The sequence below is a fragment of the Carcharhinus amblyrhynchos genome, chromosome 10 (genome assembly GCF_965287045.1).
Source record: "Carcharhinus amblyrhynchos chromosome 10, sCarAmb.v2.hapA, whole genome shotgun sequence".
In the NCBI taxonomy this organism is placed as follows: Eukaryota; Metazoa; Chordata; class Chondrichthyes; order Carcharhiniformes; family Carcharhinidae; genus Carcharhinus; species Carcharhinus amblyrhynchos.
In genome coordinates this window covers 51064064-51083598 of record NC_137333.1, presented here as the reverse complement: position 1 = coordinate 51083598, position 19535 = coordinate 51064064, and the positions used below count along the sequence as shown (strand labels likewise).

The window sequence follows — 19535 nt, the reverse complement described above, 5'->3', positions numbered from 1 at the left end:
AAATCAACATGTGTATTTACTTTGATTGTGTACAGTCTATAAAACATTTACACCCCAAAACACTAAGATAAATGTGATAAACTAAGAGTGCCTGTTTACCTGTCCTCAGTATAAAGACAACTAGGTGATCAAGAATGATGACATTACCTACACTTGTATCAATCGAATGCTGTAGGTTGTTTTATTTACAAATATTGCTGATTGTTTTAGAATGCTGTGGATTATCTCACTTGCTGTCATGAAATTTATCACAGCTATCACAATACAAGCAGAGTTTTCAGAGCAGGTTCTTGGAAATAGATTGGCTCAATGCCTCTTAAGTGAGATGGAAGCTCTTATAAAACATTTTTTTTAGCTTTGTAGTTATAGGAAAATCCTCAAGGAAGATCAGTAATTATAATAATGTGGTGTTGACACAGTATACTCTACTGAATGCCATCTTTACTTGTTACTAATGTGGAAGAAAGACTAGAGCTGGGTATGGAAGGTGATGCAGTTTTAGGGGTGGAGGTGAATCCCGACGGGATGGGCAGAGAGGGTTCAGAGTGCTGATGGAGAAGTCAGTGGGGAGGGGAGGGGGAGGAGGACATCCAGAGGCCAGTCAGGGCTCACCCAATCTTAAGCAGCTTCTAAGAGCCTCCCCACATCCCCTTTCCTGCTCAAGACATTAATTTATGGGTTAATTTATGGGCTTCTCTTACTTCTCACCTCCCTTGCTAGCTGAAAATTGAAGCTTGGTGGGAAACAGCCCTTAAGTGGTCATTAATTGGTACTTAAGGCCCTTGATTGGGGCTAGAGTGGGCAGATTGGCCTAGGCCTCGTCCATCCCAGCATAAAATTGCAGAGAGGTTTGACAGGCAGCAGCCCAGTGGAAAACCCATCCGAGAAATACTGAGACATCCCTTGTCTACAAACTCACCAGTGGAAAATGTAAGATTCTGTCTGAGGATTCTCTCTCTTTCTTATGAATGCTTATAGTGCACGTTTTGAGAACAAAGTCTGAGAAGCATCAATTCCCAACTAGAATGTAGTCAGGCAAAAATACCATAATTTGCAAGGAGCAATTCAATGGTTCTATAGAAGCATATTATTTGACACTGCAACATATTATCCAACATTGTAATAACAATAAAGCTGTAAGGAATCAACACAATCAGGTGATGATAGAATGAAGATACCTGCTGAGAAAAATAATTTGCCTTCCACCATTCTAATACCACATATCTGGAACTAAGCAGCTGAAGCAAATGGCAAAGCCTCTATAATAACTGTGCAATAGTCAGAACTAATCTGCAAGTTAAGAGCAGATTCTCATGAATCTCATTGACTGGTTCTGGATAAGGGCCTGAGTAGGTAGGCTGCATCTGAACAGAGCCAATACCAACATTTCTGCTGCAAAAGTTAACTGGAACCGTTCGGAAGGGAGGCTTTAAACTGATTTGGCAGGGAGAAGAGAACCAGCAAAGCACAAAAAGGAGTTGCGATGAGATCAGTGAGGTATCAACAGCAGCAAAATCAGAAATACCCCAACAATTACAGGAACCAGACAGAGGAAAATAACAAAAATAACAAAGGAATTATCAAGTTGCACAGATGTCACTGTCTGTAGTTTAACTAACAAAGTCGGTGAGCAATCTTTTTCTTTATTCTTTCATGGGATGTGGGTGTCCCAGGCAGGACCAACATTTGTTGCCCATCCTTAATTGCCTCATGAACTTGCCAGGCCATTTCAGAGGACAGTTAAGAGTCAATCGCATTGCTGTGGGTCTGGAGTCACATGTAGGCTAGAACAGGTATAGATGACAGAGTTTTTTCCTGAAAGGACATTAGTGAACCAGACCAGTGAACCTTTCTTCCTGATGGGCACTGTGGTGATAACAACAGGTCCGAGGCTGGGTTGATAACTTAATGGACATGTTTAGCACCTTCCTCAGCTTTCTGTATCCTAAAGTTTATTTATTAGTCACAAGTAGATTTATATTTACTGTGAAAATCCCCTAATCGCCACAAGTCAACGCCTGTTCAGGTACACCGAGGGAGAATTTAGCATGCCCAATGCACCTAAGCAGAAATTTCTTTCTGACTGTGGGAGGCAACTGGAGCACCTGGAGGAAACCGATGCAGACAGTAGCACTGTGAGGCAGCAGTGCTAACCCTCGTGCCACCATGCTGCACGCAAATCCTTATTTACATTCCCATTGTCCCATTCCACCCCCCACCCTTATAGTATAAATCTCCACCGATTCTCTTTACTCTCAGTTCTGACGAAAGGTCATCCAGATGCAAAGTGTTGGCTCTATTCTCTTTCCACGGATTGCTGTCAGACCTGCTGAGATTTTCCAGCATTTTCTGTTTTCGTTTCAGATTCCAATATCCAAAGTATTTTGCTTTTATCTGGGTTTTTAGAATAATCAGTCATAGTTTCATGGTCATTATTATCGAGATAAGCTTTACATTCCAGATTTATTAATTGAATTCATGGTCTGGAGTTAGGAAGCAGAGTCAAAGCTGTTACTTTTCTCAAAATTTTTGTTTTCATAAAGAATTCCAATTAGAGCATCAGCAGATGTCTTGTCAAATTTTAAAGACAAGTAGCAACATTAGGAGACTTCAGTTACCCTAATGCAGACAAGGAAAAGCAAAGCACTAAGGGTATGTAAGGAGAGACTTTTCTGGTAATGTGCAGAGGAAAACTTCCTTGATCAATATGTCTCCAGCCCAAAGAGGAAGGAAGCTGTGTTGGACATGGTTGTGGCATTTTGTCAAAGAAATTTTGGAAGTCTATTGGACCACATCAACTGCATTACCCTCATCCATCTCTCTAATACCTCAAAAAAAACCTCAAATTACTTAAAAGGAAATAAAAGCAGAAAGTGCAGGAGACATTCAGCACGTCAGGCAGAGAGTTGGATTTTTATGGGTTTTGGTAGATTCGGGAAGGTTTCAAAGTGATGGACAGGGTCCAGATCCAGAAGTCCCATCCCCATTTCTGACAGACCTCATTTTTAATCACAAAAGGGCCATGGTATGGAGCACACAGGTGCAAACTGCAGATAAACCTGGCTGTTTAAACACAATGCACAGGACAATCAGACCCTCTTTTCATTCTAGGAAAGGTCTCAACCTGCAGTGTGCATTCCACGATGCTATGTTTGACATGTAAATGTCTGTAGAACTGCCCTTTAAATTTGCAAAAAAAACTGCCTGTCATTGTCTGTAGCAATGAAAAAAATCTGTCCTAGCAGTTTCAATAGATGTTTATTAGCATAACAATAAGGGATATCTTCATAGTATTATCATTGCTCAGCAGCTTCCACATCTTTCATGTAGAGAAGTTATGGGGGTTGTGGTTAACAGTTTGATTGACAGCTTAAAGTGGTTATTAAAGCATTAGCTGTTTTTGATGCACAATTATAAATATAAATGTTTGTTTTTTCTTAACAAAGGGATTTTTGAAGTATTAAACGTGCTTTTGTTAATGAGTGTTTTTTAAAAACACGATGACATCTGAAACAGACATTAAGAACTTTCTTCATCTAAGGATGGCTCCTGAGGTCTGCCCATGATGGATATTGGATGAGTTGGCATGAAGCCTGTAAGGTTAGAGGTGGGTAGGTCATCATGAGTTGGCAGTTAGTTGACACTGGGGTTACAAAATGCAATGTGGATGAATATTAAGTCATGAGTTGGCAGAAAATTGGCATAAGGGCTATAATAAATGAGGCATTGCTTGGCATGAATGTTATAAGGGGCTATTGTGGGTGGTACAAAGGCACAGGCTGGAATTGAGATATGAACAGCGATTGGGGGTGGATGAGGCGTGGGTTGACATTGATGGAGCCTGGTTGGAGGTGAGAAGGTGAGGGCTGGAGAACCTAATATTTAACAACACAATCAGGATGAACTGTGGGGAAGTGGGGTGGGAGATTTTACCTAGCCTGCCTTGGCAGCTCCTGTGACCACCTCCAATTTGCATCTGGCCATAGTGTGTCTGACTCTATCCTGCACCTGGGGCAAAAGTTTCACTATTCGGGCACTCCCCCCACCCCAAGGTGGTTGAGCCCCACCTCAGATGACAATCTAGCCCAACATTTCAGCTCTGAGAGTTTTCACCTGAATTTGGCCTTTCTTCTTCTCTCCACAGATACTGTCAACTCTGTCAGATATTTCAGGGTTTGCTGCTTTGTTTCAGATTTACAGCAGCTGCAGTTTTTGCTTTTCTATTAGGTAAAAAAGATTGCATTTATCCAGTCTTACTCAAGTGAGTGTTAACTTTGTCCCAGATTATTTAAAAAACTCTGCTGCCCTTAGGATCCTTATAGTGCAGAAGGAGGCCATTTGGCCCATCAAGCCTGCACCAACTACAATCCCAGCCAGGCTCTATACCCGTAATCCTATGTATTATCTTGCTAATAACCTGACACTGAGGGGTAATTTACCATGGCCAATCCACCTAACCTGAACATCTTTGGAGTTTGGGAGGAAACCAGAGCACCCGGAGAAAAACCATGCAGGCACAGGGAGAACGTGCAAACTCCACATAGACAGTCATTCAAGAACGGAATTGAACCTGAGACCATGACGCTCTGAGGCAGCACTGTTAACCAAAGTGCCACCCATTCTAAAAGCTTTCTCCACTTTCAGGTTAAACTGACTGTTCTCTGGGTTGCTGAGCTTATCCTTACAGATTCTGTTGAAGAAGAATGATCCCCATAACTAAAGAGAATTGGAAAATTGTACCCAATACCTCTGAAATTTCCATTATTACTTCCTTCAGCATCCTCAGATGCATCCTCTCTAGCCCAGTGACTTATTAACGGAGGCAGCCAGCCTCTCCATTATCAACTTTTAACTCATGCAGTATCTCAGCTACTCTTTCACTATGACTTTGTATCTGACTTTACCAAGGAAATGGATGCTGCTAAAGCAATGATAAGCCAACACTGGTTTGAGTGCAGCCCATGCACAGAGTTGCCACGTTCTGCTGGTTACAATTTACATATATTTTTTCCTATTAGTATGACTGAAGTGATAAACGTGTAAAACAAGGGCAAGTAAAGTGAGGTGCATGCTGATTGCACCCAATATTGACCTTGCACACAACATTGACTGTGAGAGTTGTGCGCTCCCTCTGTGTCCAAAGTGTAAATTTTGCTTTTACCATTTGAAGTTTGTAATTCCATAATAGGAATTCAGCATTTTTATGACTTACTTTGTAATACTGGGCTCTATTTTAAGTGTATCCAATCTTATTCATGGAGTCATAATTTGTGAGCATGCCCAATCTCAACTGCGCAGCTCACTAATGCAAAGGAGAGCAACAAATGCACCAACTCATCAATTCAACCTGCCCATCACTGTGTTAAAGTGTTTGAAAGGATGGGGGTTGATTTAAGTTGCAGGATTATTAGGAAAGCCCTAGGAAGAGGGACTAGCTGAACTGCTCCAGAGAGCTGTTGTAACCTTAAACAGAAAGGCCACTTTCCATGCTGTAATCATCCTATGATGCTCCCATTCTGTGACTGAGCCAATAACCAGAGGTCATACATTTTAAATCATTATCAAGAGATCTAGGAAGGAGACGAGAGTTGTTTTCATTCAAAGAGCTGTCAGTATGTGGAATGATGTGGAGATGCTGGCGTTGGACTGGGGTAAACACAGTAAGAAGTCACACAACACCAGGTTAACGTCCAACAGGTTTACTTGGTAGCAAAATCCACTAGCTTTTGGAGCGCTGCCCCTTCACTCACCTGAAGGAGGGGAAGCGCTCTGAAAGCTAGTGGATTTTGCTACCAAATAAACCTGTTGGACTTTAACTTGATGTTGTGAGACTTCTTACATTATGTGGAATGCCATGCCTGAAAAAAAAGGTGGGTGTTGACAGTATGTTAGAACGGGAGTTGGATGGGCATTTGAGAAGAACGTAAAAGGTTTCAGATCAAAAGTGGGTGTGAAACTCAGCATGATTGCTGTTTCAAACAGCCAATAGGTGCATGATGGGTTAAATAGTTTCCTTTGGTGCTGTAAGTTTCTATGATTGTATGAGTCAAATCATCTTTTCTCATAGGGCTTATGTTCTACAGAGAATATTAAAGTACATGGAATATGCTGGAAAACCACATGCAATAGCAGGAAATAGTTGATAATTATTGGCCGGAAACATAAATTAATATCAATAATGTCATTATTTATACTATAGTGTTCCTATTGTGTATATAAAGACTAAGATAAAGTTTAAATTCTGTAAGCTTCCAGAAGTGGGCTACAATGTAGGTTAAAGAGCCTCACCTATCATTCTGATTGTGTGGAAGGGACTCTCATCCACAGGGCACAAGTACAGGCAGGCCTCAGACTTACGACACAATTGGTTCCTATTGTAACTCTAAGCTTCATTAGTCGGAACCGATTTTCCCAGAGGAACAATGGTATAAATGGGGGATTGGTGGCCACTTTTTGAGGCAAAGTTGAAAAAAGGCAGGAAGGCAGTTGTTCAGGAGGACACGATTCACGGTATGTCACGTGTATCAAAGCACCTCTCTACCAGGATGTAATTCTGCCTCGCTGCCCTGCCCTTCAAAATCCACCCCCCCTTCCCCCATATCCTTTTCTCCCCAATAAGTAGAGATTGGAAATATGGTCACTAAAAGTCGGCATCCAACGGCAGTCTCCCATCCCAACGCAGTGACTATTGGCTCAGTGCTGGTGTTCCCCTTTCTTATTCAGAAAGAATGGTTTTAACCCTACGACAGAGGGCTTTCTGATTTCTCCCACCCCAACAGCCTGGGATTCACTCGTTTCTGGCAGCCATCGGTCTTTTTCCTGCTCTCCTTGAAGTCCTAGCTGCACCCACTACTGCCAGAACTGCTGGCTAATCAGATTGGCTGAGAGTGGGATTTCCTGTCCACTGAGGACCAAGCAATCCACAGCCCCCATTGTCCCCGTCTCCCCACACCATGAAATGCAGCCTCATGAGTCCAATTCTGCCAGGCAAGAGGTAGCTGGCAGTCAAGCTTCATTGCTGCTGAGCTCCTTGCATTTTTTAAGCAGTTCACTAATCAAAAACCACCAGGAATCCAGTGGATCCCAATCTGGCTGCTGTCCAGCAGCAGCAATCCAAAATGACTGCAGAGCATCACAAAGTCATTTTGGTGAGGCAGGAGAACTTGCCTATAGTTTAACTTCCTTGTTTCTGATTGGCTTCCAGAGATACCTTTAAAAGATTGCACTGAGTGGCTTAACCAGCAAACTATCAACAAGCACTCTGTCACCTCAAAGCAAATCTCAAATGTACCAGGCAAGATATCCCGCTCCTAAAACCACGCTGACATTTTTGGATTACTTCATGCCTCTCATGGCAAGCTCTGTGCTCTGATTTCTATTACTCCATTCACACCCCAGAAAGGGTGAAAATTGGGCCCCATTCTATTTTGCAATGAAGTAATGGGCACGGAGAGGATAAAATATTCTATAACTTTTAGAACACTTTATCAACATTCAAAATGGATCTAAGTATATGTTAAATTTTCTGAAATATGTATCTAAATTTTTCATATTAGTAGATTAAGCATAAAAGAACCCAAAGATAAAAATATTTTGTAAAACTAAAACGAAAGCAGGTCATTCTAAAAGTATATAGCAGGTCAAGCGACAAATGAAAGACAAAAATTGGCCCAAGTTTTGGGTGGACCATTTATGGAAACTAAAACATCTACAGCCAGCTAATGGATGTTGTACATATCGGTGCGATTCAGAACCTGTGAATGAGTTTGAGAGAATTTTGTTTTCTATGCCAAGCATGTTGGGCAGCATATTGGTGTTGAATGCCTGAGATTTATCTGAAACTAAGCCCCAACTGAATTCCAGACCCATGCTGTACATCTTGAGGGAACTCACTGGTGCTCACAGGGCCAATCTGCGCCTGTTGCCACACTGGCAATGGTTGTCACTAGTTCTTATCTAAGCGGGAGGTGAAGGGGGCAGGGGCAGTGAACAGGAGGAGATGGTGCGAGTGTAGAATAGCTTTGCAGTGAGCTCAAGGATAACTCTTGCTCCTCCAGGCACAAAATTAAGACAAGTCAAAAAGAAATAACTTGCCTTCACGTTGGTGGCTCTAGAAGTATTTTTAAAGGCTAAACTGCAGATGAAACTGTTACGATTGTGCAGATTACACCTGGATCCTGCTTCATTTATTTTCTGATCAAATTAAGACTGGTTTTAGCATCCCCCCCCCACCCCATCATTAATCTATAAGGGGCCTAGAGCAGCACAGAAATATTTACGAAGCACATTAGCAAATACAGTGTTGGATGTATTCCAAGGACTTGCGACCTCATCCCCCTCAACATATGGTACCGGAAAAGCAGGCAAAGCTCCCTCATGACTAGATGATTAATGCTCTCCTGCTTCTCTGAATTTAAACTGTTCAAACAATTCACCAACCCAATAACAAGTTAAAATCCCCCCCAACTTTAAACCACGTCGTCAAACTCTGAAAATGTAGAAAGAATTACATTTTCCTGTTTACAGCTAAAAAAATCACATTCCTCTGAACTTATTACATTCGTGCGCTGTTACTGCATAATTCAAACAAAGCAACTTCGAAAGTCGGACTCCAGATTTGGATCATATGATGCAGCAACACATGATCTGTGCACATCACTGCTGGTCGGCACGGTAACTGCAGTGTTCTGCAGCTTTAGACAACCCATGGACTATTAACAGGAGAGTATCTGTGCCTGCTTTACATAATACAACATTGGAACTGTACAGGTCTGGTAAACTTCATTTCACTATGTTGGAGGAACTCAAGTATCTTTCACACACTACAAAAATGTATAGATCGTCACATCTAAATGATCACTTTACATACACCACAAGTTCAGATACGCAGAATTACCTGCCAATAATTTCACTGAAGTGTTCAGACGATTTCATAAATCTTTGTCTTTATTTTAAATCTATGATTAAATGATTCTCTCTGTGCATCCATTATTATCAGCAATGTATGCTACAGATCTGAAGATGGGGCACAAGCTTGTCTAATTTGTTCCCCCCCCCCCCCCCCAACTCCAAACTGGAAACATGACTATCACTCGGGGAATATCTCTCCAACACTTCAGGCATATTAACTTTTAAACAAATGCAATAACTATTAGTTTATCGAGACACACTATACAGGTGGAATTATTACTGTCAATGCGTAAATGTGAGTCAAGCCACAATACAGAAGTGGTTGATGCTATTTTATCAGGTCATCTTCAAATTCACAGGAGATGTTCGTCCAGCTACAAAAGTACTGTGCTGCCGTACCGCTTCTTAACAAACTGTTGCTCTCTTCCAGTCTCTGCACTCGAAAGCACAGTGGGTTGACAAAGACGAACACAATCTTACCCGCTATATCCCATAACTGCAGCCGAACCACAGTCTCCGAGTCCCAGTTGAGAACTTTAAGGGCGAAATCCACACCGATGGTAGCTCGGTAATGTTGGGAAAAGTTTTGATGCACGTATCGTTTGATAATGCTGGTCTTTCCCACCCCTAGGTCGCCGATGACTAAGATTTTATACAGATGCTCGGTCTGGTTTTTCTGCATTTTGATAGTTGCTGCCTCATAACCCCGTGTTTGGAGTGTGAGTGCAGCAGCCGCGCCTCTGCAGCAACGCCCCTGGCCCAGACTGACAGCACACTGGGGGAAGCAAGCTCTGCCCAGGCAGTGTGAATGCGCGCAGTCCTACTGCCAACTCCCTCACCATGGACAGCCCCGGCCGCTTCACCACTCACTTATATAACTGCTGGGAATGTGAACAGTGCAGATCCCTCCTGCTGCAAGCTCATTTCATTGCAACTGAGCCTCTTCCTTTCAACCCTCCCAACTTTGTTTTTTTTCCCACTCCAAAGCATGTGACATTAAATCTGGCACAAGCAAGCAACAGAATCAATGCTAGAAATTGAAACAATCCCGACAGTACAGAAAGAGGCCATTCGGCCCATCAAGCATGCATCGACAACAATCCCACCCAGGCCCTATCCCGGTAACCCCACGTGTTTACCCTGACACTAAGGGGCAATTTACGATGGCCAATCAACCTAGTCCACACACCGTTGGGTTGTGGGCGGAAACAAGAACACTCAGAGGAGACCCATGCAGACACAGGGAGAACATGCACACTCCACACTGTCACCAGAGGCCAGAATTGAACCCAGGTCCCTGGTGCTATGAGGCAGCAGTGCTAACCACTGTGCCACCATGCCACCCAGTTGACTAAAGTGTTAATGTACTTAAGAAATAAGGGTAGAAGAACATATTATGAAGCTGGGGGATGCTCTGCAGTCCATCTGGCAGGTGTCAAAAATCCTTGTACATTTACTGCTCACTCCATCAAACATCTAATCCAAATCTCCTTTAAATACTGTGCACAATTTCTGTCCTCACTGTCTGGATAGCCAGGTTGTCCCATAAGGCCAGTGTCCACTGTATGAATGCAAGAATTCACAGCACAGAAACAGGATATTGAACTAAACTGGTGTATATCTCTGTGTATACTACACATGAATCTCCTCCCACCTTGCTTCAGCTAATCGTGACAACATATCCTTCCATTCCTTATTCCCTCAGGTGTCTTTGTTACTTGCCCTTTAGTTCTTGTTGACCTGTATGTTATACATGCTGCCTATTCACTGGGTGAAGAGGTTTCTACTGAATTCCCTGCTGGATTTATTTTTTGATTTATGACCCCCTAGCTTTGCACTCCCCCACATGTTGAAAATTCTGTACGACAATCTTCAGAATTATTGGTCTTGGATTTCCTTGAAGTCCTGGTTGGACGATCAGGTCAATCAGCATGATTGGAAACAGAAAGTGCAGCAGGATAGCTAATGCTGGCTCTCTGCACACACAAAATTGACACTGGGATGCCCTGTGGATGTGGGTGGTGACTGTGTATACAGAAGGTATACACAAGAGTGCAGAGACAAGCATTGTTTACTAGCACCAGTCAAAATGTTCCAGAATGTGTTCATAGCCAGGACCACTGAGATTTTCTGGTCCCAGTTAAATTGGCATTCGGGGGATGACTTAATATTTTGCCAAGTTGTTCTGCCAAACCCGTGATTTGCTGTTCTCTCAATCTCTTTATCTAGTGTGCATCCAAAATGCACTGTTACCAGCGGATGTGTATCTATTGGCATTATGCAAGAAATCCACCCTGGAAACCCAATAGTCAGATATTCAGATCACCATACTTATGGTAGCAGTGTGGGATGTTAGTTTTTGGGCCTATAAGCGTGATTTAGCCCATTTCCTTAAAGACCTTAAACACCAGAATATAATGATCAGGGTATCAGATCTTTCTATGAACTGTTTTTAGATATCATAAGGTCTGATGTTGAATGTTGTCTTCTACAATAAGAGCTACCAGTTGAAATTACTTGTTCTTTCATGATTAAGAATGCTTCCTGTGGTGGCACAATGGTTAACACTGCTGCCTCACAGCACCAGGGACCTGGGTTCAATTCCCGGCTTGTGTCACTGTCTGTGCAGAGTCTGCACGTTCTCCCCGTGTTTGTGTGTGCTTCCTCTAGGTGCTCTGGTTTCCTGCCACAGTCTGAAAGGCATGCTAAATTCTCCGTCAGCGTACCAAACCAGCGCCCGAGTATACCTGAACAGACAACTAGGGGATTTTCATAGTAACTTCATTGCACTGTTAATGTAAGCCTATTTGTGACACTAATAAATAAACTTAAGCTTTAAGTATATCACCATTTGACTATTATGCACAGAATCAGATGCACTTCCCAACTAACCACATCTGTGCCTTTGATTTATGTATAATTCCAGCTTAAGTTGTAAACCACTCTTCCCACTGCCAATCATACTTTAATTTTTAAAAATTCCTCCAGATGATACATTTTTAAAAATGTAATTAAATGGAATAGTGCACAATATTATTGAAAAAAGTTATTGAATATTCACTGATTAAAATGTTTTTTAATTGCCTAAGTTACTTTTTTCAATCATCAGAAACTATTACTTTAATTGTAGTCAAAAGGATTCTAATTGAACTGGTTTGCAGGCTAGAAGGTGAACATAACAATATTTCTCATCATACAGCTTTCTGGAGCTAAAGGTCAGAGCAACCATAGTCACAAATTGTTTCAGATCAACAGTTGCCAATTCTAGTCTGTCAGACTTCAAGAAGCACTTGTGTAATTAATAAGACTTAAATGATCAAATCGGACTGCACATAATATAAGCAAATTACTGCAGGTACTGGAATCTGAAACCAGAAGAGTCTCTTTTGGACTTCACATAAGCTTAGTGATAAAAAGTCTCAATTTCTACATATTATTGGGATAATTCATGAATTTTGTTTTTTTTTAAATGCATTCATGGAATGTGGGCATCACTGGGCTTCTTGCCCATCCTTGAGGGCAGTTTTTATCAAGTCAACCACATTGCTGTGGGTCTGGAATCACACGCTGGCCAGACTGGCTAAGAGTGGCAGATTTCCTTTCCTGAACACATGAGTGAATCAGATGAGTTTTTATAACAATCAATAATGATTTCATGGTCATTCGGCTTTTAATTCCAGATTTTTATTGAATTTAATTTTTACCATTTGCTGTAGTGGGATTCGAACCTGGATCCCCAGAGTTTTTGGATGACTAGACCGGGGACAATACCACTGTTGATAAAGTCTTAAAGTTGGCATGTCTTCAAGAAGCTTTAAGAAAGCACATGTGCAACCTTTGGGAGTGAACTGAATTGATAACTGGGACACATTTGCACATTTGGGCTCCAATGAGTTCAGCTTAGCAGTAAAATGAATCGAAAGCTACAATGCTGATTGGCCAGGAAGGTAGCTTAAGAACTAGTTATTCCACGGCCTATGGTCAAAGATACAAGTCATAGTTTAGCAAATAGAAGGAATGTTAGGCTGTAAAATTAGAGACAAAAAAATAAGGTTAGATTGCAGTAGAGATGCTTGGAGCACTCATCCCATTGGTCAACATTGGGCTAGAAGTTGTTAGTTATGTCGATTGAGTCCAAGTATGTACACAATGTGGCAAAATTACCTACAGAAAGGAAATGAAATTAGGTGTGCACCTGTTTGCGCTAACCAAGAGTTAGCATTTGTCACAGGACACTTGCCAGGATTGGGGAGGGCAGAAGGTGAGGGAGGTATTTTTCAGGAGAGTTAGGATTAGGACACTTGCTGAGTGAGCACTTGCCTGAGGTAGGTCACTTACTAGGAAGTTAGCATTTGCACACAACATTGCCAGATAATAGCTTTTGTCACAGGGCAGAGGGATTGCCATAGGAACCCAGTATTAGAGATCAATGGATCTGGTATAGACAGAATAGCAAGGGCTATAGAAATTGGAGCGTGTGCATGCAAGGGAGAGAACAAACACTCAACAGCTGAGCTGGACTGGAACCTGTGGGCTGGAAAAGGACCAAATGCAGTTGAAGCTTTATGCTCCCGTGATTTTTCCCCCAGAGTTCTCAGAATCCAGGCGAATCCTGGAGAGTTGGCATCCCTATTGAGAACGCACTGACTAAAGACTCTTGTGCTCAACTGAATGGAGATGCATTTTAAGTAGAGTGATCCATTCCATTCTTATGATGAAATCTTTACCATCTGTGGAGCTTGCTCAGTAATGATTGTGTCTGTTCCTAGAGTGGCTTGATGACGGAGCAGTGCTGGATGCTTACATGATTAGAGTTTGTAGCCAAGGATGTCAAAAGATTCAGTGATAGAAATTATGAATGCATTATGCACAAAATGTGTGGTCAGACAAAATTAATCTGATATCTTTTTCAAACTGATGCGATTCAGTGGAAATATTTTTGGATAAGTTGGTACATAAACTTATACAAACTTTAATTACTTGATGGTGCTTTAATTCTTTTGGGAAATAAAGATTTGAAATATGAATTGCTACTTCAATGTTATGCCTATCATAAAAGATGTGCTTCTCTGAGCTGACATTCCACACAAATGCGACGGTGCATGAAAATGGTCACGCAACAGCTACTTTGTCTGATATAATTACAGTAAAACAGTCAGATGAGTGACTGCATCACAATCTGACATTCAATGTTTGGAAGAAAAATAAACTGCAGACATCTTTTCAGTCTCAGTAGAACAGGATGATGACTGTTCTTTTCATACACCTTGTCAGTGTTCCCTTGAGACAATATATTTATTCAACTGTTGCAGCTGAGCACGCTGATCTGATGCCTTTTGTTATTGTTTTTCACCAAGGGATTATTACTGAGACTTTTACCGTTTCTGCCACTGACAGGTTGAACTTATTTCAACTGCCGAATAAATAGCCACGGTCCTCTTATTCCAATTCGGTTAAAATGGCAACACCAATTGGGAGTTTTCAAGCAGGCTGAACTCCTGCAATTGGCTAACTCAAGCTACAATACAAAATCACACATCAGTTTTGTGCTGTAGCATTTGGGATCTGATGTAGTGCAATTTTCTCCACCTTTTGGCTAAGATCAAGTGTAGTATCAGTTCTCAGTTTAATATCTAATATATCGCCTTTCAATGGCAGCACAGTGCTTAGCACTGCGGCTCACAGTGCTCGGGCCCTGGGTTCAATTCCAGCTTCAGGTAACAGTCTATGCAAAGTTTGCACTTTCTCCCCGTGATTGCGTGAGTTTCTTCCAGGTGGTCCGGTTTCCTCCCACTGTCCAAAAGACGTGGTTAGGTGCATTGGCTGTGCTAAATTCTCCTTCAGTGTACCCAAACAGGCAGTGGAGTGTGGCGACTAGGGGATTTTCACAAAAGCAGTGTTAATATATGCCTATTTGTGACACTAATAAATAAACTTTAACATTTTACAACGTGGGCCAATTTTAACTCCATTGCCTTGGCAGATCTTAGCACAGTATCAAGGGGAAAAATAAACAAAGTTGCAACGCCTATCAATATTCCAGTCAGGTCCAGAGAGGGAAAGTTCACTGAAGTATCAAAAGGTTGGTGTCAGGGGGCCCATACCCGTTTTAGTTTCCTGAGAGTTGCCGAGTGCCATGTTTCTATTATACCTGTGAAACTTAGCAGAGGACAAGGTCGCAGGCTGACCTGACAGCCAGAGAATGCCAAAGGCCTTTCCACTTTCAATTCAGCACTATACTGTGTGCAGTTTTGGCCTCCCTACCTGAGGAAGTATGTTCTTGCTCTAGAGGGAGTTCAGTGAAGGTTCACCAGATTAAATCCTGTTTCCTGGGATGGCAGGCCTGACATATTAGGACAGGTGAGGAGAGATTAAGTCAGTTAGGATTGTATTTGGTAGAGTTCAGAAGAATGAGGGGGGAATTGTACAGAAATCTACAAAATTCTAACAGGACTAGACAGGTTAGATACAAAAAGAATGTTCCCAATGTTGGAGGTGTCCAGAAGCAGGGGCCAGAGCCTGAGGATGTAGGGTAGACCATCTAGGACAGAGATGAGGAGAAATTTCTTCACCCAGAGAATGGTCAATCTGTGGAATTTGTTACCACAGAGAGTAGTTGAGTCCAAAAGATTGTATGTTTTCAAGAAGCAGTTAGATACAGCACTTGGGGCAAAGGTGATTATAGGATATTGGGGGGGGGGGGGGTGGGGGGGGTGCGGGTGCTGGGATCAGGCTACTGAGTTGATCATAATCAATGGTGGCGCAGGATTGAAGACCCTCCCCCGCCTCTGTTTTCTATGTTTCAATGTAACATAAGTCCATTACACCTTTTGAAGTCTTTGTGTAGTTAAAGTTGCCAACCTTGATTAACTGTATTCCTGGAAGTTTCATCACATGACTTTCCCCCATGCTCCAGATGTCTATTGGCCAACACATCCCCAATGTGATTCACTACCTTCCTCTGCCAATTGGACGATGCTTGACTGTCAGCCGTTCTGCTTTTCCACACGCCACACCAGCACTCTATTCAATACTTTTATATTTACACAAATGTCCAAAGAAAATATTTTTAAAAAAGGTTTATAATGTCCTCTGAGGTTTCTCCAGGATTGTATACAGCAGTGTCCTGGATGTTGCTCTTCAATTGTGGAGGGTTGGCAACCCACTTTATTTATTAAACCCAATAATTATTAACTTTTCTCTAATCTCCCTTCATTTTCCCCAGAAGGTTTACCAACAAGATTCCTCTAAAATAACATGAGGAAAAGGAGACCAGCAAAAGAGTACAAGGCAGCTCTGACAAAGGGTCAACCAGACTTGAAATATTGGCTCTATTCTCTCTCCACAGATACTGTCAGATCTGCTGTGATTTTGCAGCATTTTCTGTTTTTGAATGCTAGGCAGGTCTCGCTGCCCGAATAGTGCCCTGCCTCTTCTTGCCTATGTTTGCGCTTGGATATCTACAACAATGAGAAGCAGCAGCTCTCCACTTGGCAGATACTGTTGGCAGAGATCTCGCTTCATGATGACAGCTCCGCCAGATCTCCTGTTGGCATCTCAGTGAGAATCTAAATGTCCATCTAATTCTTATGTTGGAACATCCTTCAGACACATCACAATCGCAGCTCAGCATGGCTTATATGGATTTACTTTAACCATTTCAGCAGTTCTGGCCAGCTTCTCTGAGAACAGCTGTGGTATCCTATCTTAAGACTCTGGGTCAGAAGAGGGGAGAACGTGGAGATCTGCCAGGCGTCGCACAGACACCAGAGATTACTGTTCAGTTATCAGCCCTCTGTTTCCTGTCCATTATTTATCCCTCGTCCAACCCCATCAAATTCAGGTTATCTGATCATTATATCAGGGCTGTCTATAAAACCTTGTTGAGTGAAAAATGGCTGCTGTGTTTCCCCACACTAAAACAGTAACATAAGTTTGAAATACTTTATTGGTTGTAAGGAACACTGCACCATTGCTTATCTGCAGACACAGACTCATGCTTGCACCAACAGTCTCTTTTCCAGCGTTCTGGTCTGCCACAACTTCTCTTGCCCCTTCAGCTTAAATTTTCTCTAGAAACTTTCTGATTTTAGTTCCTCCCTCAGAACATTTCTTCATATTTCTTGCCATTCTTTAAATATTGCTTGCTATTTTAGTCTCCTAAGATGTGTAGATTTGGCGGGGCTTGCAGCTGTGAATATTGCGAATTATTATTTAAGTAAGTTTAAACATGAAAATCACACACTTTTAGCACTAAGTACTCTGCTAGGTCTTAAAAGGAGTGCAAATTAGAATAAAATGTCAAGATATGGGGCGGCACGGTGACGCAGTGGTTAACATTGCTACCTCACAGCACTAGGGACCTGGGTTCAATTCCAGCCTTGGGTGACTGTGTGGAGTTTGCATATTCTCCCCATGTCAGCATGGGTTTTCTTTGGATGCTCCAGTTTCCTCCCACAGTCCAAAGACGTGCAAGTCAGGTGTATTGGCTATGCTAAATTGCCCCTTCCTGTCCCAAGATGTATGGGTTAGGGGTAGTAACGGTAAATGTATGGAGTTACGGGGATACTGTGTAAGATACTCTTTCGGAGAGCTGTGCAGAATTAATGGGTCAAATGGCCTCCTTCTGCACTGTCGGGGTTCTATGATTCTTTCAAAATCATCTGCACAGCCACTAACATATTGGAGTTGCACACTGTAGCAGAGATTGGCTGTGTAAGAAAGAATCCACAACTGTGACATCTGGAAAAGAAACATCTACACAACCATCAAGAGGAAATGCAACCTCTTCCAGTTTGCACAAGAGCGTCAACATTTACTTTCAACGTTATGCTTAAAATAAAAACCATATTGGAACTCTTACTGTAGGCCGTATCAACAGTTTCACTAGCAAAGCCCCAGAGATATCAGTGTGAATGTTGTATCCAGTGCTTAATATTTTTGGATTGTGGATGGGAGCATCTGTTTCTGCAGATCACAAAAAAGAAAACCCAGGTTGAGTTTCAAATATGGTTTGACATTGCACTGCAGTTACACTCCACAACTCACCGAGTGTGAGATATTTTGCCTGAGGGGACTGCCATCCTGAGGTTGTGGAATCAGATGATAGCTGGGGTTACAGTCGTTTCTATGTTACTGTAAAATTAAAATCACTTTACAACATCACAGAAGCCATCAGCGTGACACTGTACAGTGCACAATTCAGATTATCTGCTATGGAGGTGATTGAAATTCCTTCTGTCTCTCAAATTCACATTTTATCCTACCTTCTGACAGAACATGAAATGTAATCACGCCATACTTGTATGCACCATCTTTAATGAAAAGCAGTTGCTGGCTGAGCTTAAATGTATTGGGAAAACTTAGAGCTTTGAAACGCAGTTAATTATTTTTAATCAGGTTTAGCCAATTTTGGAGAACTTGCTCCCTATAAAAGGGAAAATCACTGGCACGATTGTTCAGCCAAACCACATATCACTGCGCTGAAATTGAGTCATAATCAGCTGCAAATTCAGCAACTAACAGCAGAAATTCAGGGTAATTAACAGTCTAGCATGTTCTACCATTACCTTTCAGCAAAAATAAATGGATCAATATCACACCTTAATGGAAACATAAAAAATAGGACCAGAAGGAGGTGCTTTCAAGTCCTTTGAGCCTGTGGTGCCATGCAGTATGATCATGGCTGAGCCTTCATCTCAATGCCACACTCCTGCTCTCTCCCCATAATCCTTGACACCATTATCATACAGAACAATATTTCCTTCTTAAATATATTCAGTGACTTGGCCTACACAGATTCCTGTTGTAAAGAATTCCATTGGTTAACCATCCTCATGTCATGTCCTAAATGGCCTACCCTGTATCCTAATACTGTGACCCTTGCTCTAGAGCCCTTAGCCAGAGGAAATATCATCCTTGCATCCAGTCTGTCCAACCCAGTCAGAATTTTATATGTTTCAATAAGATCCCCTCTCATTCTTTGAAGTTCCAGTAAACCCAGGCCTAGTTGACCCAATATCTCCTCATATGACAATCCTCCCATTCCAGGAATCAGTCTGGTGAACATTCAGTGCACTCCTTCTAGCCTTTATTCAGCAAGGCAATCAAAACTGCACATAATATTGCAAATGTGGTCTCACTAATACCCTGTACAGTTGCAGCATGGCATGCTTACTCCTACATTCAAGTCCTCTTGCAATGAAGGCCAACATACCATTTGCCTTTCTAATTGCTGCTGCGCCCACATGCTTGTTCACAGTGATTGGTGGACAATGACACCCAGGACCCTTCATTTATCAACATTTCCCAATCTAATCACCATTTAAATAATAATGTGCAGTCCTGTTCTCCTGCTGAAGTGAATAACTTCACACTGACCCACGTTATTCTGCAGTTGCCATGCATTTGCCCATCACTGAACTTGTCTAAATTGCCTTGAAGCCTCTTTATATTCTCTTCACCACCCATATTCCCACTAAGTTTCATAACATCAGCAAACTTGGAAATATTACATTTGATGCACTTATCCAAATCATTAATGCATATTGCGAATAGTTATGGCCCAAACACTGATCCCTGCAATACCCCACTAGTCACTACCTGCCTCTTCCAAAAATATCCAT

General features: G+C 41.9%; 1 protein-coding gene across 1 annotated transcript in view; it reads right to left on the bottom strand.

Moving 5' to 3' along the window:
• The window catches only part of LOC145348929 (ras-related protein Rab-38-like), a 59055-nt gene extending 49397 nt beyond the window's left edge, over positions 1–9658 (bottom strand). The window contains exon 1 of the mRNA XM_080197022.1: positions 9391–9658. Coding sequence (XP_080053148.1) covers positions 9391–9592 — 202 coding nt within the window. The 5' untranslated portion in view covers positions 9593–9658. The remainder of the gene's footprint in view (positions 1–9390) is intronic.
• Positions 9659–19535: the final 9877 nt, after the last annotated feature.